At 37.1% G+C, this 21419-nt stretch overlaps 1 protein-coding gene across 3 annotated transcripts in view; it reads right to left on the bottom strand.

Moving 5' to 3' along the window:
• Window positions 1-3103: 3103 nt before the first annotated feature.
• The window catches only part of Golph3l (golgi phosphoprotein 3 like), a 43878-nt gene continuing 25562 nt past the window's right edge, over window positions 3104-21419 (bottom strand). For 2 of the 3 annotated variants that reach the window (XM_027953783.2, XM_027953782.2), the window contains 3 exons: window positions 19549-19680; window positions 17189-17303; window positions 3104-5451 (listed from right to left, as the gene is read on the bottom strand). In XM_027953783.2, the coding sequence (XP_027809584.1) occupies window positions 5024-5451; window positions 17189-17303; window positions 19549-19680 (675 nt within the window). In that variant the 3' untranslated portion in view covers window positions 3104-5023. The remainder of the gene's footprint in view (window positions 5452-17188; window positions 17304-19548; window positions 19681-21419) is intronic. The other variant, XM_027953784.2, reaches the window with a different exon arrangement.

Here is a 21419-nt window from a genome sequence, read left to right as displayed (position 1 = left end):
TGTGGGGCATTGGGTTCAATCCCCAGTACCATACAAAACAAAATAAAGGTATTCTGTCCATCTACAACTAAAAATTAAAAAAAAAAAATCTGGACTGCAGATGGTTGCAGGTAATAAGTGAAAAACTATGGGTAAGGCAAGGACCACTAGCTAGAATAAGGGGAGGTATAGCTAAGGATGAGGTTGCTTTTGGCTTCTTGTGTGATGAGCAGCCAGGAGAGGGTGCTGAGGAGGGTAGTGACACAGATGAATTAGATATTAAAACAATCACTTTGGCTGTTGCAGAAAACCAAGTAGTCCTTTGCAATAGTTCAGGAGATAGATGATAGTGGCTTGGACCAGGATGTAATATGTATGCAGAAGGTTGAAAATGAATGCAAAATCACTGGGCACAGTGGCACACCCCTGTAATCTCATGGCTTGGGAGGCTGACAGGAGAATCACAAGTTCAAAGCCAGCCTCAGCAACAGCGCACAAAGCAACTCAGTGAGACCCTGTCTCTAAATAAAATACAAAATAGGGCTAGGGATATGAATTTGCTGTAGTGAGAGTTGAGGATGATTTCAGCTTTTGGCCTGAACAACTTGGGGGAATGATGGCATCATTTACTACTGATAGTAGTATGAAGATGGAGAATATTTTGTTTTGGACACATATACTCTGTATAGAATTCATTTAAAATACCAAGTCCACAAACTCATAAATAAAATGTAGTATACCTATACAATGGAATATTTTTTGGTAATAAAGATAAATGAAGTACTGATGTATGTTCATCCATACAACATGGATAAACTTTGAAAACATGCCAACTGAAAGAACCAGTCATAAAGACCACATATTGTATGACTCCATTTATATGTCCAAAATAGTCAAATCTATAAAGAATGTACATTAGTGTTTGCCTACAGCTGGAGAAAATGAGGAATGACAGGGAACATGTATGGGGTTTCTTTCTGAGTTGATGAAACATTTATAGTGATTATGTAACAGCATAGTGCTATGAATATACTAAAAGTCATTTAATTATTCTTGTTGGGTGTAGTGGCACACACCTGGAATCCCAGCAGCTCAAGCTAAGGAATGGGGCTGGGGTTGTGGCTCAGTGGTACTGTACTTGCCTAGCATGTGTGAAGCACTGGGTTCAATTCTCAGCACCACATATAAATTAATAAAATAAAGGTCCATTGACAACTAAAACAATATTTTAAAAAAAGAAGCTGAGGCAGGAGGATAACAAGTTCAAAGCCAGCCTCAGCAACTCTGTCAGACCCCATCTCAAAAAAAAAAAAAAAAAAAAAAAAAAAAAAATATATATATATATATATATATATATTTCTTTTAACAAAGGGATGAAGATGTAGCTCAGTGTTAAACTGCCCCTGGGTTAAATCTCCAGTAAACCTCCCATTAAATAAATGGACATAGTGCTTGGCTGAATTTTATGTCAATAAAGCCATTATAAAATAGCTAGTGCCAGGTATTGTAGCATATTTGTATCTCAGAAATTTTAAGAGGCTAGTGCAAAAGGATTGCAAATTTGAGGCCAGCCTCAGCAATTTATCCAGTCCCTAAACAACTTAGTAAGACCCTGTCTCAAAATTTAAAAAAAGGGGCTGGAGGTCTAGCTTAGTGGTAAAGTGCATCTGGGTTAAATCCTCAATACTCTCCACCAAAATAAATAAGACTGAAAACGTAGCTCAGTGGTAGAGCATCCCTGGCATTAAACCCCAGTATCTCAAAAAGCAAAACAACATAAACAGAAGGCATCACCTAGCAAAGCCACACACCTGTAATCCCAGTGGCTCGGGAGGCAAGGCTGGAGGATCCCACGTTCCAGGCCAGCCTGGGCAATTTAGTGAGACCCTGTCTCAAAATAAAAATATAAATAGGATGGGGATGCAGCTCAGTACTTTTGGATTACTGTACTTGGAGTAATTTTGGATTCAATCCCTAGAGCCACAAACAATAAAGTGTTTGTTCACTGTTTTAAATGTTCATAATGTTCCTGAAAAGAAAAAAAAAGTTCATGATTTTCTTAGTCAACTATTATGTTCTTTCTTTACCAGTTCCCCTTACACTATCATAACTACCTCTTCTTTCCTTCTTCCATATGCAAAGAAATCTAATTTGTATTATATAAATTGGTTTAAGCTAACTTTTTGGCCTTTATAAACTGGGAGTTCAAGAGACATGTTGAGGTAATAGAGCTGGAAAAAACAGTTATTAAGGCTAACCCACAAATATTTTGAGGTATTATGAATTTAAATATCCATAAATCTTCGAAAATATGGTTGTCTTCAGTTCAGGAGGAAAAACTTAAAATCTCTGAAATCCAAGAAAAACTGTGGCTTTAATTCCACCTCCCCATAAAAATCAGTAAAATTAAGTACTTCATTGTTGGCCTAGCTCTATGTGGTGAACATGTGAATTCATTCAGGGAGCCCTTATGAAGGGGTAGAAATCCCAAGATTTCAACTGTTTCTAAAAAAAAATTAGATAACATATGCTATTATACTTATGGAGGTTCAATTAGGTTAAGAAAAAAATGGTGGCCAGACTAATTGTATTCAAAGGAAAAAATCCTACATAAAATATATCTATTTGAAGAGCTTTTAGAGAGTATTTGCTCCCTCCTCCCTCAAGGTGAATATATATATATATATATATATATATATATATATATATATATATATATATATATATATATATATATATATATATATATATATTTTACAATCTAGATGTAAAGGAAAATCAACAAAGCTGAGCTGTTAGAAAAAGTTTCCTTTCTCACTTTTTTTTTTTCTTTCTTTTTCTGGTAGTGGTTTCTGAACCTGGGGATGCTCTACCACTGAACTACATTTCTAGCCCTTTTTTAGAAAATTTACTTTGAATGAGGGTATCACTTAAGTTGCTCAGGCTGGCCTCGAATTTGTGATCCTCCCGCTTCAGCCTCCCAAGTATATGGGATTATAGGTGTAAAACAGGGACTGGCATGGTATATAAAGGGAGAGGCATTATTAGCTTTGTGTGAAAAGTTATTTTTTCTAACTAAAACAAATGAATACTGCTATTATATTATGCACAGAAAGACGAGAGATATAATAATTGATCTTTATTATATAGAAATGTGAAGGTCATATGAATTAAATAGGAAGGTGTTTGGCAATGAACATTATGCAGATTTGAACTCAAGACATCCTCATTTTATTGAGATACAAGATAAAAATAAACACTAAGAGTCGCAAAGAAAGAACTCAACTTCTACCCCACAATCACACTGAAACTTTCCACAGGAAAACCTGGTTTCAATTCATGCCGAATTGTTAATTAGAGAAAGAAAAGTTACTTCAGGTGGTACATGACTAGCTTTTGTAATTTTGGAGAGACAGACTGAAACTCTACTTAGCCTCTCATTTAAAATTTGTTTCACATTACAATTAAATCTTTATGCACCTAAGAAAAACCAGAAGTGAAAACAAAGTGTTGAGTTGAGGAATTATTAGGAATTTTACATTTGAGGGAGGAGATAAAGTTAATCATTTAATTACTTCTGATCAAGAGAATGTGATGACAGGTCTGGGTTTAACCCTTTGATAGCCTATTTCTCCACAGTGGTCAACAGGCAGGAGCCAATTAAAGTATAATAAATGCTTGACATTAGTACAATTCAGTGTCTGTCCTCTTCATACAATACCTTACAGCAGTGTAATCCTAACACCAAATTGCCCCTTTACATAAAATCTTTATTAATCTAGCTTCTCTTTACCTCAATACTGAAGTGAAAAGCATTTTAGAGAGTTGGCTACATTGACAAGAGGGGTACCAGTACATCAAATATAGACAAAACTACTCAAATAACTCTTACATAGGTAGAATTTTTCAATTTGTGTAGAAACCCAAAAAAGGGAACAAGAGCATGTGGAGTTTGGATATACAGCCTGGATTCAGAGTGCTGCTATTTGGTAACTGAAACAATTTCTCAGTTCAATCAGAGCAGAGACATATATACATTCATTTATTTGTAGTACTGGGGATTGAACCTAGGGCCTTGTGAGGCAAGCACTCAACTACTAAACTTTATCCTCAGACCACTACTTTGAGACAGGATCTAAGTTGATTAGGCTGGCCTTGAACTTGCCATTCTTTTACCTCAATCTCCCCAGTGTCTGGGATTACAGGTTTGTGCCACCATGTCAGGCTTATAGCAGACTAAGAGGAAATAGGACAGTCCTGTGCTAAAGGATGGAAATTCTTAGGCCACCTCTATCCTCTTCAAATTATAATGCTGATTCCATGAAGGTGGTGGTTGTGACACATTTTTTCTTTTTTATTTAAACCTTTGTCTTAATGAGTGAAGGAGCATGATTTCTAAAAGGGTGTATAGGATATATTTCTGGGTATAGGAGTGTAGGACCCAGGTAATCAAATGTGGGACATTTTCATTAGGTTAGAAAAAGGAAGATAAAAAAATCAATGGCAGGACATACAATCTCAGAAACCATCTGCTTAAAAATTAGTTTGGTTTCCACTGCTACTCATTCAAAGACAATTAATTCAATAAGCTATATTATTTAGCTGAATCTGAGAGATAAAAGACTATGTAACATGTATTTAAGATAGAAAACAAACTTAGAAAAATATAATAAATGGTTTGCTCTTCATCTCATTCACATTCTGCTGTAGAAGAACATGAAACCCCACTTAGATATTCATAACCCTATTTATCCAAAAGTACAATGGATGAAATTAAACCAAGAAATGGGAGAAAAATGTTTATTGGGTGTGTGTGGGCTCACCCAGTGTATTCATCTATGGAGTGAAAGTTTAGGGAGAAATAACATCTGCTTATAATGGTCAAGGCATATGGAGAAGCCCTAAAATTGCTCTCCCCAAATCATGAATCTGACCAAAAGAAGGAGTAAAAAATGATGAAAACATTTCAGGACACCAAACTCAGTGATGGGGTCTCTGAAAGTCACCAGCCAGCAGGTAAAATGAAAAAACCCATTGGCTGGCTCTAGGATTTATTGAAGGCAGCCAGCACAGCCCAGATCATCTCTGTAGCATTGTGCTTTGTCCCCTCCACTTCAGGGTCCAGTTCTACTAGGTCCTTGGCTCTATTCATTGCCACATCATATTTGTCATCTGTCAGAGAGGAGAAGACATTCTCTAGCACATCAGAGGAGTGGGCTAGCACCAGGAGTGCTAGCGTTCGTCTGTCCATACGCTGAGGGTCATTTACCCACCGCTCTAGTACACTATCTTGAAGTTTTTTCACTAGTCGCTGTTTCTCTGTTGTATTGGTCACAGGATGAGTAGTCATGTCAAATAGCAGGAAATTCTGCTTCTCAGTGGTTAAAATACCCTTCTCTACTAGGTTCTTTGCAATTCGCTCTCGTACGTTTCTCAGCTGGTACTGTAATTTGAAGGGGTTCCAGGTCTCACCTATGGGGAAAAGAAATAGGACATAATGACCAGAAAAAGGAAAATAAAATGAAAAAAGCAAATTAGTTATTTGGAACCCTGAATGGCTAAAAATTTTAAAGTATAATTTTCACTTATTCATGAAGGAATAATCTTCCTTCCTCAATCTATTTTATCATTTGTCCTTTATACTATGTTTTTTTTTTGTTTGTTTGTTTGTTTGTTTTTTACTCCAACTGTATTTCCCATTAAACCACCTTTTAAAAATATCATCAAGGGGGCTGGGGTTGTGGCTCAGTGGTAGACTACTTGCTTAGCACGTGTAAGACCCTGGGTTTGATTCTCAGCACCATATAAAAATAGATAAATTTAAAAATGTCATCAAGGACTTCCATATTGCTAGTGTTTATGAACTTTATTTCTATCCTTTTTTATTTATTTTTTTTGTACTGAGGATTGAACTCAGGGGAGCTTTACCACTGAGTTATATCCCTAGCCCTTTTTATTTATTTAAAAATATTTTTTAGTTGTCAATAGACCTTTATTTATTTATATGCAGTGCTAGGCAAGTACTCTGTACCACTAAGCCACAATCCCAGTCCTAATTTTTTTTTTTTTGGGGAAAGGATATGGCTAAGTTGCTTAGGTCCTTGGTAAGTTTCTGAGGCCAGCAATCTTCCTGCCTCAGCCTCCCAAGTTGCAGGATTATAGTATGTGCTACCATACCTGGTTTTATTTCTATTCTTATATGACTTCTCTGTGACACTGTTAATTATTCATGTATTTTTGAAATCCTTCTAGGCTGGGTGCAGGGGTGCTTGCCTAGAATCCCAGTGACACCCATGTTTATTGGGTGTGTGTGGGCTCACCCAGTTTATTCGTCTATGGAGTGAAAGTTTAGGGAGAAATAACACCTGCTTATAATGGTCAAGGCACATGGAGAAACCCTAAAATTGCTCCCCTCAAATCATGAGTCTGACCCAAAAGAATGAATAAAAAATGATGAAAATATGGGAGGCTGAGGCATGAGGATCATAAATTTAAGGTCAGCCTGGGCAACTTAGCAAGACCCTTTTCAAAATACTACTGTTCATCCAAGAATAGTACCTGGTTACCCAAGAGCTCTCATGGAGATGTACAATGAGATTAATGTTGCTTTCATGCTGGCTAATACAATATTCATTCTGAAAGCCTATGGATCAAAGAGTAACTCTGACTTTCAAGACTTATTATTTAAGAATCATAATTATGTGGCTGGGTGTATACCTCAACAGTAGAGTGCTTGCTTATCATGTGTGAGGTCTTGGGTTTGATTCCTAGTGCTTTCAAAAAGGGGGGGGGGGCACATTACCACTGAGCTACACCCCCAGCCCTTTTTATTATTAAATTTGAGACACAGTCTTGATAAATTGCTTAGGCCCTCACTAAATTTCTGAGGCTGGTCTTGAACTTGCAATCCTCCTGTTTCAGCCTTCTGAGTTGCTGGGATTATAGGCATGTGCCAATTTGCCCTACTAGGAAATGTATTCCATAAGACTATAGCTGCTACTGATAGTGATTCCTCTGATGATCCGGACAATTTAAATTGAAAATGTTCAGGGAAGAATTCACTATTCTATATGCCATTAAGAACATTTGTGGGGCTGGGGCTCAGTGGTAGAGTGCTCGCTGAGCATGCATGAGGCACTGGGTTCGATTCTCAGAACCACATAAATGTTAAATAAAGATATTGTTAAAAAAAAAAAAAAAAGAACATTCGTGATAGATGGGCCTGGTGGTACACACTTGTAACCGTAGCAATTTGGGAGTCTGAAGTAGGAGAATTGTAAGTTTGAGGTCAGCCTTAGCAACTTAGTGAGACCCTGTTTCAAAATTAAAAAAAAAAAAAAAAAAAGTGGGGGAGGCTGGGGATATATTTCAGTAGTAAAGTGCCCCTGGGTTAAATATTCAGTACCACAAAATAAACAAAACAAAAACAACAGCAAGAGAAACAAACTCATGATTCATGGGAAGAGATAAAAATGTCAATATAAACAGAGTTTGGAAAAAGTTGATTTCTAATGAATGACTTTGAGAGGATCAAGACTTCAGTAAAGGAAGTTGGGGCTGGGGATGTGGCTCAAGCGGTAGCGCGCTCGCCTAGCATGCATGCGGCCTGGGTTCGATCCTCAGCACCACATACAAACAAAGATGTTGTGTCCACCGAAAACTAAAAAATAAATATTGAAATTGTCTCTCTCTCTCTCTCTCTCTTAAAAAAAAAAATAAAGGAAGTTAACCGCAGATGCAGTAGGAATAGCAAGAGAACTAGAATTATAAGTGGAGCCTAAAGATGTAACTGAATTGCTATAATTTTATGATAAAACTTTAATGGATGAAGAGTTCCTTCTTGTGAATGAGCAAAGTAGTTTCTTCCTCAGCTCTCCTTTATTTTGTGATGCTGAGGATTGAACCTATGACCTCACACATGCTAAGTAAGTGTTCTACTACTAAGCTAAACTCCCAGCCCTCTTTTTCTGTTTTCATCTTTCTCTGTCTCCTTTCTTTTCCTCTCTCTCAACTTCCCTCATTTCTTTTCTCTATTTTGGTACTGGAGATTGGGCCAAGGGGTACTTTAGCACTGAGACACATTCCCAACCCTTTTTATTTTGAGACAGGTTCTCACTAAGTTGCTTAGGGCCTTACTAATTTGCTGAGGCATGCCTCAAACTTGTGATACTCCTGCCTCAGCCTCCCAAGGTGCTGGGATGACAGGGGTGTGCCACCACATGCTACTGCATCTGCTGTTAACTTCTCTCTCTCTTACATGGGGTGTTGCTAAGTTTCCCAGGCTGGCCTTGAACTTCTGTGCTCCTGTCTGCCCCTCCCAAGTAGTTGGGACTAATATGCAATATGCCACTGTGCCCAGCAGAGAGTGGTTTCTTGAAATTGAATCTGTTCCTGGTAAATATGCTGTGAACTTGTTGAAATGACAACAAAGGATCTACAACAATATGACATTAACTTGGTTGAGAAAGCAGCAGCAGAGTTTGAGAGAACCGACTCCAATTTTGTAAGAGGTTGTACTGTTGATAAAATGTTATCAAACAGTATTACACACTAACAGAGAAATCTTTTCATGAAAAGAATAATTAATTAATCAATGAAGCAAACTTCATTATTTTAAGAAATTGCTACAGCTAACCCAACTTCAGCAACCATCACCCTTATCAGTCAGCAGTCATCAACACTGAGGCAAGGCTACCAACAAAAGATTAAGTCTCAGATTATCATTAGCATCATTAGTGATTTTTAGTCATAGTGATGTGTTTGTGTGCGATATATATATATATATATATAAATTTTTTTTTTTTTTTTTTTGGCCAGGCTGGGAATTGAGCCCTGTGTCTTGCACATGCTTGGCAAGTGTTCACTCATAAATTCTTTTTTGGTACCAGGGATTAACTCAGGGACATTTAACCCCTAAGCCACATCCCCGGCCCTTTTATTTTTTATTTTGAGACAGGGTCTTGCTAAATTGCTTACAGCCTCACTAAACTGCTGAGGCTGACTTTGACTTGTAGTTCTCCTCAGCCTTCCCAGTCACTGGGATTAGAGGCATGTACCTCCATGTCTAGTCCATAAAGTATTTTTAAAATAAGGTATATAATTTTTTTTTTTTTAGACATGATGTTAAGTGCTGGTGTCACTCAGTGGTAGAGCCTCTTCCTGGGATGTCCCTGGGTTTAATCCCTCTGCATTTCCCTGAGTTTGATCCCAGTACTACAAAACAACAACAAATAGTCATAATTCTATTGCAAACTTTTTTTTTTTTTTTTTTTTTTGTACTAGGGATTGAACCCAGGGTGCTCTCCTCTGAGGTACATCCCCAGACCTTTTGATTAATTTTTAAATTTTGAGATGGGGGGCTGGGACTGGGGCTCAGTGGTAGAGCGCTTGCCTAGCACATGTGAGGCCCTGGGTTCGATCCTCAGCACCAGACATTTAAAAAAAAATTTGAGACAGGTTCTTGCTTAATTGTTTAGGACTTAACTAGGTTGCCGAAGCTGTTCTTGAACTTTTGATCCTCCTGTCTTTTTTTTTTTTTTTTTTTTTTGTGATGCTGGGGATTGAACCCATGGCCTTGTACACTTGAGGCAAGCACTGTACCAACTGAGCTAGATCCTCAGACCTTAATCCTCCTGTTTCAGCCTCCTGAGTTGCTATGATTACAGGCATGTGCCATTATGCCTGGCACTGAAAACTTATTAGACTATAGCACAGTGCAAACTTTTGTGTGACTTTTTTTAATTTAATTTCTTAAATAAAATCTACAACTAAAAAAATTTTTATTTATTTTAAGAAATTGCTACAGCTACCCTAACTTCAGCTGTAGATGGGCACAATACCTTTATTTATTTATATGTGGCACTGAGGATGGAACCCAGTGCCTCACCCACGCAAGGCACTCTACCACTGAGCCACAACCCCAGTCCCTATGTGACTTCTTTTATTATAATATTCAATTTACTGTGGAGATTTGGAAAGACAGTAAAGGAGATAGACCTATTGAAGGAAAATATAAGATGTAAATTGAATCATCTCAGTAATAATATTAGATATGAATAAATCAAAATACTCTAAGCAGCCTGGGGCAGTAGAATATGCTTGTAATCTCAGCAACTTGGGCAGGCCCTAAAAAACTTAGTAAGACCCTGTCTCAAAATAAAAAGTAAAAATGGCTGAAATGTAGCTCAGTGACAAACTGCCCCTGGGTTCAGTACTCAAAAAACCCAAATCAAACCAAACCAAGAAACAATAAAAATAACAACAACAATCTAAGCAAAGATAGAAACTGTTAGATTGAATGATAAAACAAGATGCAATTGTGCGCTAGCTACTTTCTACAATTTTTTTAAAAATATTTTTTTAGTTGTCTATGGACCTTTATTTTATTTATTTATATTCAGTGTAGAGAATTGAACCTAGTGCCTCACACATGCTAGTCAAGCGCTCTGCCACTGAGCCACAACCCTAGCCCAACTTTCTATACTTTATATGCAAATATAAATAGGATGACACTAAAAGGATGAAAAAAAAAAGTGTTGTGTAAACAGTAACTATAAGAGAGCTGGAGTGACTAGATAGGCTTTAAAAAGTGCTACTAGAGGTGCTGCGGTTGTGGCTCAGTGGTAGAGTGCTTGCTTAGCATGCATGAGGATCAGGGTTCAATCCTCAGCACCACATAAAAATAAAGATACTATGTCCACCTAAAACTAAAAAATAAACATTAAAAAAAAGAAGCGCTACTAAATTGGAGGAATATTATCTTAATAATTCAAAGGTCAATTTCTCAGAAAGACATAAAGATTATAAATGCATATGCAACTAATGAGAGTCCATCTTAAAATATATGAAGCAAAAATGGTGAGAACTCACAAGAGATGATTCAATACTAATCAGAGACTTTGATATGCTATTTTCCATACAACTAGGTAGAAGATCAACAAGGAAACAGAAGACTCGAACAAAAGTATAAGCCAATAAAATCTAATGAGACATCTTTTTTTTGTGTGTGTGGGTTTATATGATCATGAGTATCAAACTTGGGGCCTCACACATGTCAGGCAAGCGCTACACCACTGAGTTATACCCCTAGCCCTCTAACAAGACATCTTTACAACATTCTACCTCCAATAAGACATAAGTCTTAAATTGCATAACATTCTGAGCATAACCTTCCTGTGCCATCCCATTCCATGTTTCAGGTCTTTGTCTAGCATATCCATACTGTAATACCACCCCCCCCCATTAGTCACTTAATAGCCATTTTAGTTGTCAGACTGACTGTATCACAGTGCATGTGTTCAAGCTTAATAGAAGCTTCATGCTATGTCACAATGCCAATGTCATTCACTTCAATTCATCTCATCAGGTGGGCATTGTATTATCTTTAAATGATCACAATGAATGAGTACAAGATTTTTTTTTTTTTTTCTCATGGTGCTGGGGATCAAATGCAGGCTCTCTCACATGCCAGGCAAATGCTCTACCACTAAACCACATTTGTAGCCCACATTAAGAGAAACATACCACATGTTCAGTAACTCAGCACGACCTTGTCTCAAAATAAAAAACTGAAAAGGGCTGGTGATATAGCTCAGCGATACAGTGTCCCTGGATTCAATCCCCATACTTCCAAAAGCCCCCAAAATATAAAAACAAAAAACATCAAAACAAAGAAATGGACAAATTCCTGAAAAAACACAAATCACCTAAACTGAGTGAAGAATAAAAAAATCTCAACAGGGCTGGGGATGTGGCTCAAGTGGTAGCGCGCTCGTCTGGCATGCATGCGGCCTGGGTTCGATCCTCAACACCATATACAAAGATGTTGTGTCCGCCGAAAACTAAAAAATAAATATTAAAAAAAAAAAAAAATCTCAACAGATGGATGACAAGAGACTGAATTAGTAACCAAAAACCTCCTGACATAGAGGACCAGATGGGTTTACCAGTGAATTTTACCTAACAGTGTGTTAGTCTGTTTTTTTTTTTTGTTGCTGGGACCAAAATACCTGACAAGAACAATTTAGAGGAGGAAATGTTTATTTTGGCTTATAGTGTTTCAGTGGTTCAGTCCATGGTCAGCTGACTCCATTGCTCTGGGCCCAAGGTGAGGCAGAACTTCATGGTAGAAGGGTATATGGGAGAAGCACTGCTTATCTCATGGCAGATAAGAAGCAGGTAGGGTAGAGTTTGGGAGCACCACAGGATAGATGAACCCTTCTAGGAAAGGCCTTCCTCCAGTGACCCACCTCCTTCAGCCATACCCCATCTGCCTACAGTTACTACCCGGTTAGCCTATTCAAACTAGAACGGACTGATTAGATCATAACTCTCCTAATTCAATCATTTCACCTTTGAACATTCCTGCATTAACACAGGAGCTTTTGGGGAACACCTTATATACAAACCATATAAAGAATTAACACCAGGGCTGGGGTTGTGGCTCAGTGGCAGAGCACTTGCCTAAGCATGTGTGAGGCACTGGCTCAATTCTCTGTACCACAAAAAATAAATAAAGCTATTGTTCCCATCTACAATTAAAAATTTTTTTAAAATCAAATAAAATTTATCATAGGAATTCAGCATAAGAAAATGAAAGAAAGTAATATATCACATTAATTAGCAAAAGGAAAAAAACACATACATACATAAAACACCCTTTCTTGATAAAAATTCTCAGAAAATTAGGAAAAATTATATTTATTTATGAAGAACCCACACCTGATAGCATATTCAATGGTGACAGAAAGCTTTTTCCAAAGGTCAGAAAAAATACAAGGATGCTTGCTTTTATGATTACTACTCAATAATGCAGTAGAAGTTTTAGCCAGAGGTATTAGAAGATCAGTCAATAAATAATTAAGTAAATAAATAAATAAATAAATGCATCCAATTTGGAAAGGAAAAGGTCAAACTAATTCTATTTAAGATGACATAATTCTATATATAGAAAATCCAAAAGAAACATGGATGAAAAAGTACCAAAGCTAATAAATTCAGCTATGTCTGTAGGGTACAAGATCAACACACAAACATCAATTGAATTTCTAAACATGAGATTTGAACAATTTGAAAAGGAAATTAAGAAAGCAATTCCAGAGCTGGGATTGTGGCTCAGCGGTAGAGGCTCGCCTAGCACATGTGAGCCCCTGGGTTCGATCCTCAGCACAACATAAAAAAAATAAATAAAATAAAGATATTGTGCCCAACTACAACTAAAAGACAAATATTAAAAAGAAAAAAGAAAGCAATTCCATTTCCAATAGCATCTCAAAAAAAAAAAAAATGCTTAGGAATAAGTTGAACCACAGGGATGAAAGATTTGTACACTGAGGGCACGGTTGTAGTTCAGTGGTGGAGCACTTGCCTAGCATGTGCGAGGTACTGGATTTAATCCTCAGCATCACATAAAAATAAATAAAAGTATTGTGTCCATTTATAACTAAAAAAATAAAAAAAAAGATTTGTACACTGAAAACCACAAAACATTGCTAAAAGAAATTAAAGAAGGGCTGGGTTTGAGGCTCAGAGGTAGAGCGCTAGCCTAGCACGTGTGAGGCCCTGGATTCATTCCTCAGCACCACATAAAAATAAATAAATAAAATGAAGGTATTGTGTCCAACTGCAACTAAAAAATAAATATTAAAAAAAAAAGAAATTTGGGCTGAGGATGTGGCTCAAGCGGTAGCGCGCTTGCCTGGCATGCGTGCGGCCCGGGTGAGATCCTCAGCACCACATACAAACAAAGATGTTGTGTCCACCAAAAACTAAAAAATATTAAAATTCTCTCTCTCTCTCTCTCTTAAAAAAAAAAGAAATTAAAGAAGACTGAAAAAATGGGAAGATATCCCATATTAATGAATATTAACATTAACATTATTAAGATATCAATACTATTCAAAGTGATCTACAAGTTCAACACAGGTCCCATCAGATTCTAAGAGTCTTTTCTGAAGAAATGGAAGAGCCATTCCTCAAATTCATTTAGAATTGCAAAGGGCCCAGAGTAGCCCAAACATTCTTCAAAAAGAATGAAGTTGGTGGAATCACACTTCCTACCTTAGAAACTTACTAAAAAGCTATAGTAATTAAAACAGTATGATACAACATTCAGACAGACATATAGACCAAAGCAATATAATACAGAGCCCAGAAATAAACCTTCACATATATGATTGATTTACTTTTTTTTTTTTTTTAAAAAAGCTGGGGTCTTGCTATGTTATGTTGCCCAAGCTGGCCTTGAACTTTTAGACTCAAGCATCCCTCTGCTTCAGTCTTCTGAACAGCTGGGACTAGAGATGTCTGACACCACACTTGGCTTGGTCAATTTTTATTTTATTTTTTTCCTTTTTTGGGTAGTAGGGGCATTTAACTACTGAGCCACATCCACAGATCTTTTTATTTTTTATTATTATTATTTTTAATATTTAAGATGGACACAACATCTTTATTTTATCCATTTTTTTTTTTTTTTTATGTGGTGCTGAGGATGGAACCCAGCGCCCTGCGCATGCCAGGCGAGCGCGCTACCGCTTGAGCCACATCCCCAGGCTTTTTTTTTTAGTTTTTATTTTGAGACAGGGTCTTACTAAATTGCTTAGGACCCCCTGAATTGCTGAGTCTGGCCTCAAACTTGCAATCCTCCTGACTCAGCCTCCTGAGTCACTGGGATCATAGGCATGCACCATCACACCTAGCTGATCACTTTTTTTGTTTATTTTTTATTCAGTGCTAAGGATTTGCCTCACACCTGGTAGGAGAGCACTCAGATACTTAGCTACAGCCCCAGACCTTGATCACTTGGTTTTTAACAATGCTGCCAAGACCATTCAAACAAGTAAAGTACAGTTTGTTTTTTTTTTCTCAATAAAAAGTGCTGAGAAATCAGAACGCAGCTGATATCCACATGCACAAGAATGAAGATACACCTTTATTTTGCACCATATATGGTAATTTTTATTAACTTAAAATGAAATCAGTGAATCTGGCGATGGAGCTCAGTGATATAGTGCTTTTTGCCTAGCACACATGAGGTACTGGATTCAATTCCTCGGCACCAAAACAAACAAACAAAAAAAGATCTCAAGGACTAAAATTTAATACTCTTAGAAGAAAACAGGAAAAATATTTTTTAAACTGAATTTAGCAATGATTTCACACAAGCAATAAGAGCAAAAATAATTGATCTTTATCAAAATTAAGAACTTTTGTACATTAAAGGGTATAATCAAGAAAATAAGAATATTGTCATCCATGAAAATATCTGCAAATTATACATTTGATAAAGGATTGATAAAAGAACTTCTAAACTGGGTATGATGGTGCACGCCTATAATCCCAGCTAAGGCAGAAGGATCACAAGTTCAAAGGCAACCTTAGCAAATTTGAAGGCCCTAAGCAACTTAGTGAGACTTATCTCAAAAAAAGAGAAAAAAAAAAAGAAAAAAAAAGCTGGGTGCAGTGGGTGGCACAGGCTTGTAATCCCAGTGTCTAGGGAGGCTGAGATGGGAAGATCACAAGTTCGAGGCCAGCCTTAGCATATTAGTGAGGCCCTAAGCAAGTTAGTGAGATCCTGTCTCAAAATAAATAAAAAGAGATGGGAATGTAGCTCAGTGTTAAAAGCATCCTTAGATTCAATCTCCAGTACCAAAATAAAAAAAAAAAATAATAATTATTATTATAATATAGTAATGTAATAAATAATAAGAGCTGGGGATATAGCTTAGTGGTAGAGTGTCTCTGGGTTCAATACCCAGCACCATTAAAAAAAAAAAAAAAAGTAAAGAGCCTTTAAAACCCAATAACAACAACAACAACAAAAACAATTTAAAAATGAAAAAGGGGACTGGGGCTGTAGCTCTATGATAGTGCAATTGTCTTGCATGTGTGAGGCACTGGGTTCGATCCCCAGCACCATAAAAATTAAGGTACTGTGTGTCCATCTACAACTTAAAAAAAAGGGCTTGAATAGATGTTTTTCTAAAGAAGTTGGACACATCCAATAAGCACATGAAAAGATGCTCCATATCACCAGTCATTCGTCAAATGCAAATCAAAATCATAATGAGATATTATTTTAAACCAATGGAATGGCTATAATAAAGGGGGGGGGGATAAAAAACAGAAAAGAACTAGTATTGACCAGGATATGGAGAAATTAGAACCTTGGTACATTGCTGGTGGAAATCTAAAATGGTAGAGTTTGGTGGTTTCCCAAAGGTTAAACATACTCATTCCTTTTTAAGACTGATTAATATTCCTTGGTATGTATTCATTCATTTTTGTTTATTCATTCATCAGCTGATGCACATTTGTGTTGTTCTCACCTTTTGACTACTATGAACATGCTACTTTGAACATTGGGGTTCAAATACCTATCAGGTCCCTGCTTTCAGTACTTTTGGATATATACCTAGCAGTACAACTGCTGGTCATATAGTATACATTCTCTTGCCATAAGTATTGTATGTTCACAGCAGCATTATTCACAATTGCTAAAAAGTGAAAATACCTCAACTGTCCATCAGCTGGTGAACTGATAAATAAATGTGGTATATTCATACAATGAAATACTATTTGGCATATTTGGCAATAAAGAGAGTCAAGTTAAAACTGGGAAAAATTCCCTGACCGTGGTGATGCATACCTGTAATCCCAGTGGCTCAGGAGGCTGAGGCAGGAGGATTATGAGCTCAAAGCCAGCCTCAGCAATTTAGTGAGATGAGAAGCAACTTAGTGAGACCCTGTCTCTAAATAAAATACAAAAAGGGCTGGGGATGTGACTCAGTGGTTAAGCATCCTGGGTTCAATCTCTAGTACCAAAAAAAAAAAAAAAAAAAAAAAAACTGGGAAAAATTCAATTTTGGTGGAGTGTATCAATGTCAATATTCTGATTATCATCTCTTCTTCTTCTTTTTTTTTTTGTGGTTCTGGGGATTTAACCCAGGGCTTTGTGTGTGTGAGGGAAGTACTCTACCAACTGAGCTATATCCCCAGCCCTCTGGTTATCATCTTAATAAAGATGTTAGAAAAATTTCTTGTGAAGAACACTGTTAAAAGAGCTTTTCAGAGGAGGGTGGCAGAACATAAGATGAAGCTTTGTATGTATCTTACCCAGCACGTTGAATTTCTGTACTTCTTATCTCAACCTTAAGAGAAGGACAAAGATAATCAAGTGTGGAATTGTGATCATTTTGAGTAATTTTACCAGTGAGAAGCTCTATCCATGTTTGGACAGTTTCTGTGGGTTCAGTTGCTTTGATGTGTTTGAGAGTTTCATCCAGTAAAACATCACCTGTTGGGCTGTCTGACTTTAGCAGCACCTTTGAGAAAAGAAGAAACAAAAAACCTTGAGTTGTTTACTTCATTTAAATTAAAATCTTTCAGTACTATAGTTTCATAATGCACTTTTCCCTGCCCTGAAAAAAGGTGGTTTTGGTTTTTTGGGGGTACCAGGGATGAACCTAGGGGTGCTTAACCACTGAGCCACATCCCCAGCCCTTTTTATTTTTTTATTTTGAGACAGGGTCTTGCTAAGTTGCTTAGGGCCTTGCAAAATTGCGGAGGCTGGCTTTGAACTTGTAATCCTCCTCCCTCAGCCTCCATAGCCACTGGGATTATAGGCTTGTGCCTCTGTGCCCAGCCTGAAGAAAGTTTAAAATATGATGTGTTAGGCAGAAGAGAAAAATAACATTTGAAGTGGACCCTAGAGACAAAAGAGATATAAATAATAACGAAGGGAAGATTTAATAATTTCCTTGAGTCTGAACAACCACCTGTGAAACTGTTAACAAAGGTAGGAAAAAGCCAGGAAAGAAAGCCAGTTTTGGAGAAAAGCTGATTTTTTAAAAAAATTTTATTTTTAATTTTTACAGTGCTAGAGATTGAACCCAGGGACTTGCTCATGGTAGGCAAGTACTTTACCACTGATCTATAGCCCTGGACCAATAAATCTGGTTTTCTTTTTTTAGTACCAGTGATTGAACCTAGAGACAGACCCTTAACCACTGAGCTACCTCTTCAGCTCTTTTTATTTTTGGAGATAGTCTTGGTAAGTTACTTAGAACCTCACTGACAAGTTAGTTAAGTGAGGCTGGCTTTGAATTTTGATCCTTCTGCTTCAGACTCCCAAGTTGCTGGAATTATAGGCATGCACCACCACACCAGGCTCAATAAACACGGTTTTAACTGATATTGGACAGCCAAGTGGAACTGTCCAGACAAACCAGGCATGGCAGTACATATCTACAACCCCAGCTACTTGGGAAGCTGAGGCAGGAGTATTGCAAGTATGAGGCTACCCTCAGCACCTTAGTAAGGGTGTCTCAAAATAAAATTTTTAAAAATGGCTGAAGGGCTGGGGCTGTAGTTCAATGGCAGAGTGCTTGCCTAGCATGTGTGAGGTACTGGAGTCAATCTTCAGCCCTGCATAAAATAAACAAATAAAAAAAATGCATGTTGTCCATATACAACTACAAAAAAAAAAAAAAAGGCTCAGGATGTAGTTCAGTGGAAGTTTAGAGCACCCCTGGATTCAACACCTAATAGTAAAACAAAAAGAAAGAAAAAGGTGGGGGATGAGGAGAAGGAGGTAAAAAAGCAGTGGAGGACAAGAAGGAAGAAGAGGAAGAGGAGGAGGATTTTCCTGGAGGATGAATAAGACATGCCTAGAAATTTGGGAGTTAATTTCACGTAGGTGATAGATACAGCTGCAAAGTTAAGTGGTATTTTCAAAAGGATAGAAAATCATATAACAGAATACAAACTGAGACTTTTATGCTAAGGAATGGAGAAGTAAAGAAAATGGGGTATAGTACAATATAAAGAAAGACCAATAATGGTGAAAGTTTCAAGTAGGAGGGGGTGCTCAAAAATGTCAAATGCCACACACAGGTTAAAGGAGAAAAATAAAGAAAGGAAGCTGGTTCTACCTAAGGATGTAGGTTTTAGAAGAGAGCTTAGAAGTTGTAAGCAGAAAAAATTAGTTAAGAAAATGAATACAGAAATATAATTCAGGAAGAAAAAAAGGAATATAGTTTTTATGTTGGAACAGACTTGTAGTAGATGGAAGAACTGAACACAAAATAACCAAAAAAAACTGACCCACTCAGATGATTCCCTCTGCTATATAATATTATATTTCATAATGTTATAACTATAGAAATAGAGGGAGAAATAACACCATTCTAAATGTAATTTTCTGTATAAAAAAGACAAAACTCATGAGCTTTCTATGACTTTTTTAAAAAAATATTTTTAGTTGCAGATGGACACAATACCCTTATGTATTTAATTTTATGTGGTGCTGAGGATCAAACCCAGGGCCTCCCATGTGCTGGACAAGCACTCTACCATTGAACTATACCCCCAACCCCCTATGACTCTTTAGACTAAGGTTAGTTAGGTTACTCCCTCTGCTACAGGAAAATTAAAACTGTTTATTCATGGGACAGCTGAGTCAGAGATATTTATCATGTCTTACTATTCAAATCTTCTTATTCTTCCAAAATGTACTGTTGGTATTTGCCTTTCCATAAGTTTAGAGGATGTTCATAGAAGATGCTGTACCTTTCTGTCTAGTAGTCGCTTCTTACGCATGGTTGGGGGTTCCAGAGAGATTCGACCCCGCATGGCTAGTTCTATCAGGATGCCCCCTCGCAGGCCAGATGATATACAGTCATTCCAGAAAGATGTATAACCCTAGGAAAGAGGAAAAGAACAGAAACAGTGTTCTGAAATGGGTACTGACTTCTAGCCAGCATCCTAAGTATAAGATGTGGTTTTTGTGAATCATTTCATATCACTTGAACTTAAAGCAAAGTAGACAATGGAATGTTTCTTTAATCTCCTTAATCTAAACTTCCCCAAATATTATTTTCTGTCTAACTTCAAGCTCTTTAGTGAATTCCTATAGCTTGGCTGCTAATTAACTGGCATGCTAAATTTTAATTTTTGAAAAGAACTTTGACTTTTTTTTTTTAGAATTTTTTTTTTTTTTTTTTTTTAATATTTATTTTTAGTTTTCGGCGGACACAACATCTTTGTTTGTATGTGGTGCTGAGGATCAAACCCAGGCCGCAAGCATGCCAGGCGAGCACGCTACCGCTTGAGCCACATCCCAGCCCTGGCTTTTTTTTTTCCAATATATTTTGTTTTTGGTACTGAGCTACTTCCCTAGCCCTTTTTATATTTTACTTAGAGACAGGGTCTCACTGAGTTCTTAGGGCCTTGCTAAGTTGCTGAGGCTGGCTTTGAACTCTTTGTCCAACTTATCTCAGCCTCCCAAACCACTGGGATTATTATAGGTGTGTACCACCACACCCAGCTTTTTTTCTTTTTTTGGTATCAGGAATTGAACCCAGTGGACCTTTACCACTGAGTCAGATCTCCAGCCCTTTTTAAAAAAAGTATTTTATTTAGAGACAAGGTCTCGCTGAGGCTGGCTTTGAACTTGCAAAACTACTGCCTCAGCCTCCCAAACCACTGGGATTATAGGCATGCACCACTGCATCCAGAGAATTTTGGCTTTCTAGAAGTGTTTCCATGATACACTAAATTTCAGACTAGGGTAAAAATACGACATAAAGGAAAAAAGTTAAACCATTTAGGTCTTTTACTTCCCCTAAATATGCTTTATATACAATTTTTTTTGTTGTTGTTGTTTTTCAGGGCTGGGAATGGAACCCAGGACCTTGCACATGCTAGGCAAGCCCTCTACCTTGAAATTACATTTCTAACCAAGCAGGCTAATCTGACGGGAAACTACAGAAACCCCACTGACTAGTTAAGGTGTCTTGGATATGTTATTTTAACCTTTCTTTCTTTCTTTTTGAGTTTGGTAAGTGTGGTTTTATTTTATTTTATTTTTTGTTACTTAACCTTTCTCAAGTGCAATATCCTCATCTGAAAAATGGGGACACTAGTATCCATTTTCATGCTTGCTGTGAGGATTAAATGAGATGAAATATATGAGAAAGCATTTAGCATAGTGCCTAGAATATTGGAGGTGTTTAAATGCTAGTTCCTCTTCCTTAGAAGCTACAGGGAACATATAAAAACATAAGAAGGGTTGGGTTGTGGCTCAGTGGTAGAGTGCCCGCTAGCACATGCAGGGCCCTGGGTTTGATCCTCAGCACAACATATAATAGATAAAATAAAAGTATTTTGTATAACTATAATTTAAAAAAATAAATAAACATTTAAAAAAAACAGAATAAGTTATTGTCTTAAGAAGCTAAAAGTCTAGCTGGAAAACCATGTAAGCTTGATGAAAATTGTTACAATATAAAGCAAATAAAAATTCATTTGAAAAAGCAGTAGAAGAGAGGCATAAATCACTTTTAGAGTAGTTGGGAACTCCTATAGGACTTTTACTGGGGGACTGAAGAATAAATAGGTTGAACCTGGCAAAGAGGGATGGTTTTCCAGGTGGAAGAAAT

This window comes from Marmota flaviventris, chromosome 10 (genome assembly GCF_047511675.1).
Source record: "Marmota flaviventris isolate mMarFla1 chromosome 10, mMarFla1.hap1, whole genome shotgun sequence".
NCBI classification, from domain to species: domain Eukaryota; kingdom Metazoa; phylum Chordata; class Mammalia; order Rodentia; family Sciuridae; genus Marmota; species Marmota flaviventris.
The sequence above is the reverse complement of the archived record's forward strand: the minus strand, read 5'-3'. Positions and strand labels throughout refer to the sequence as shown.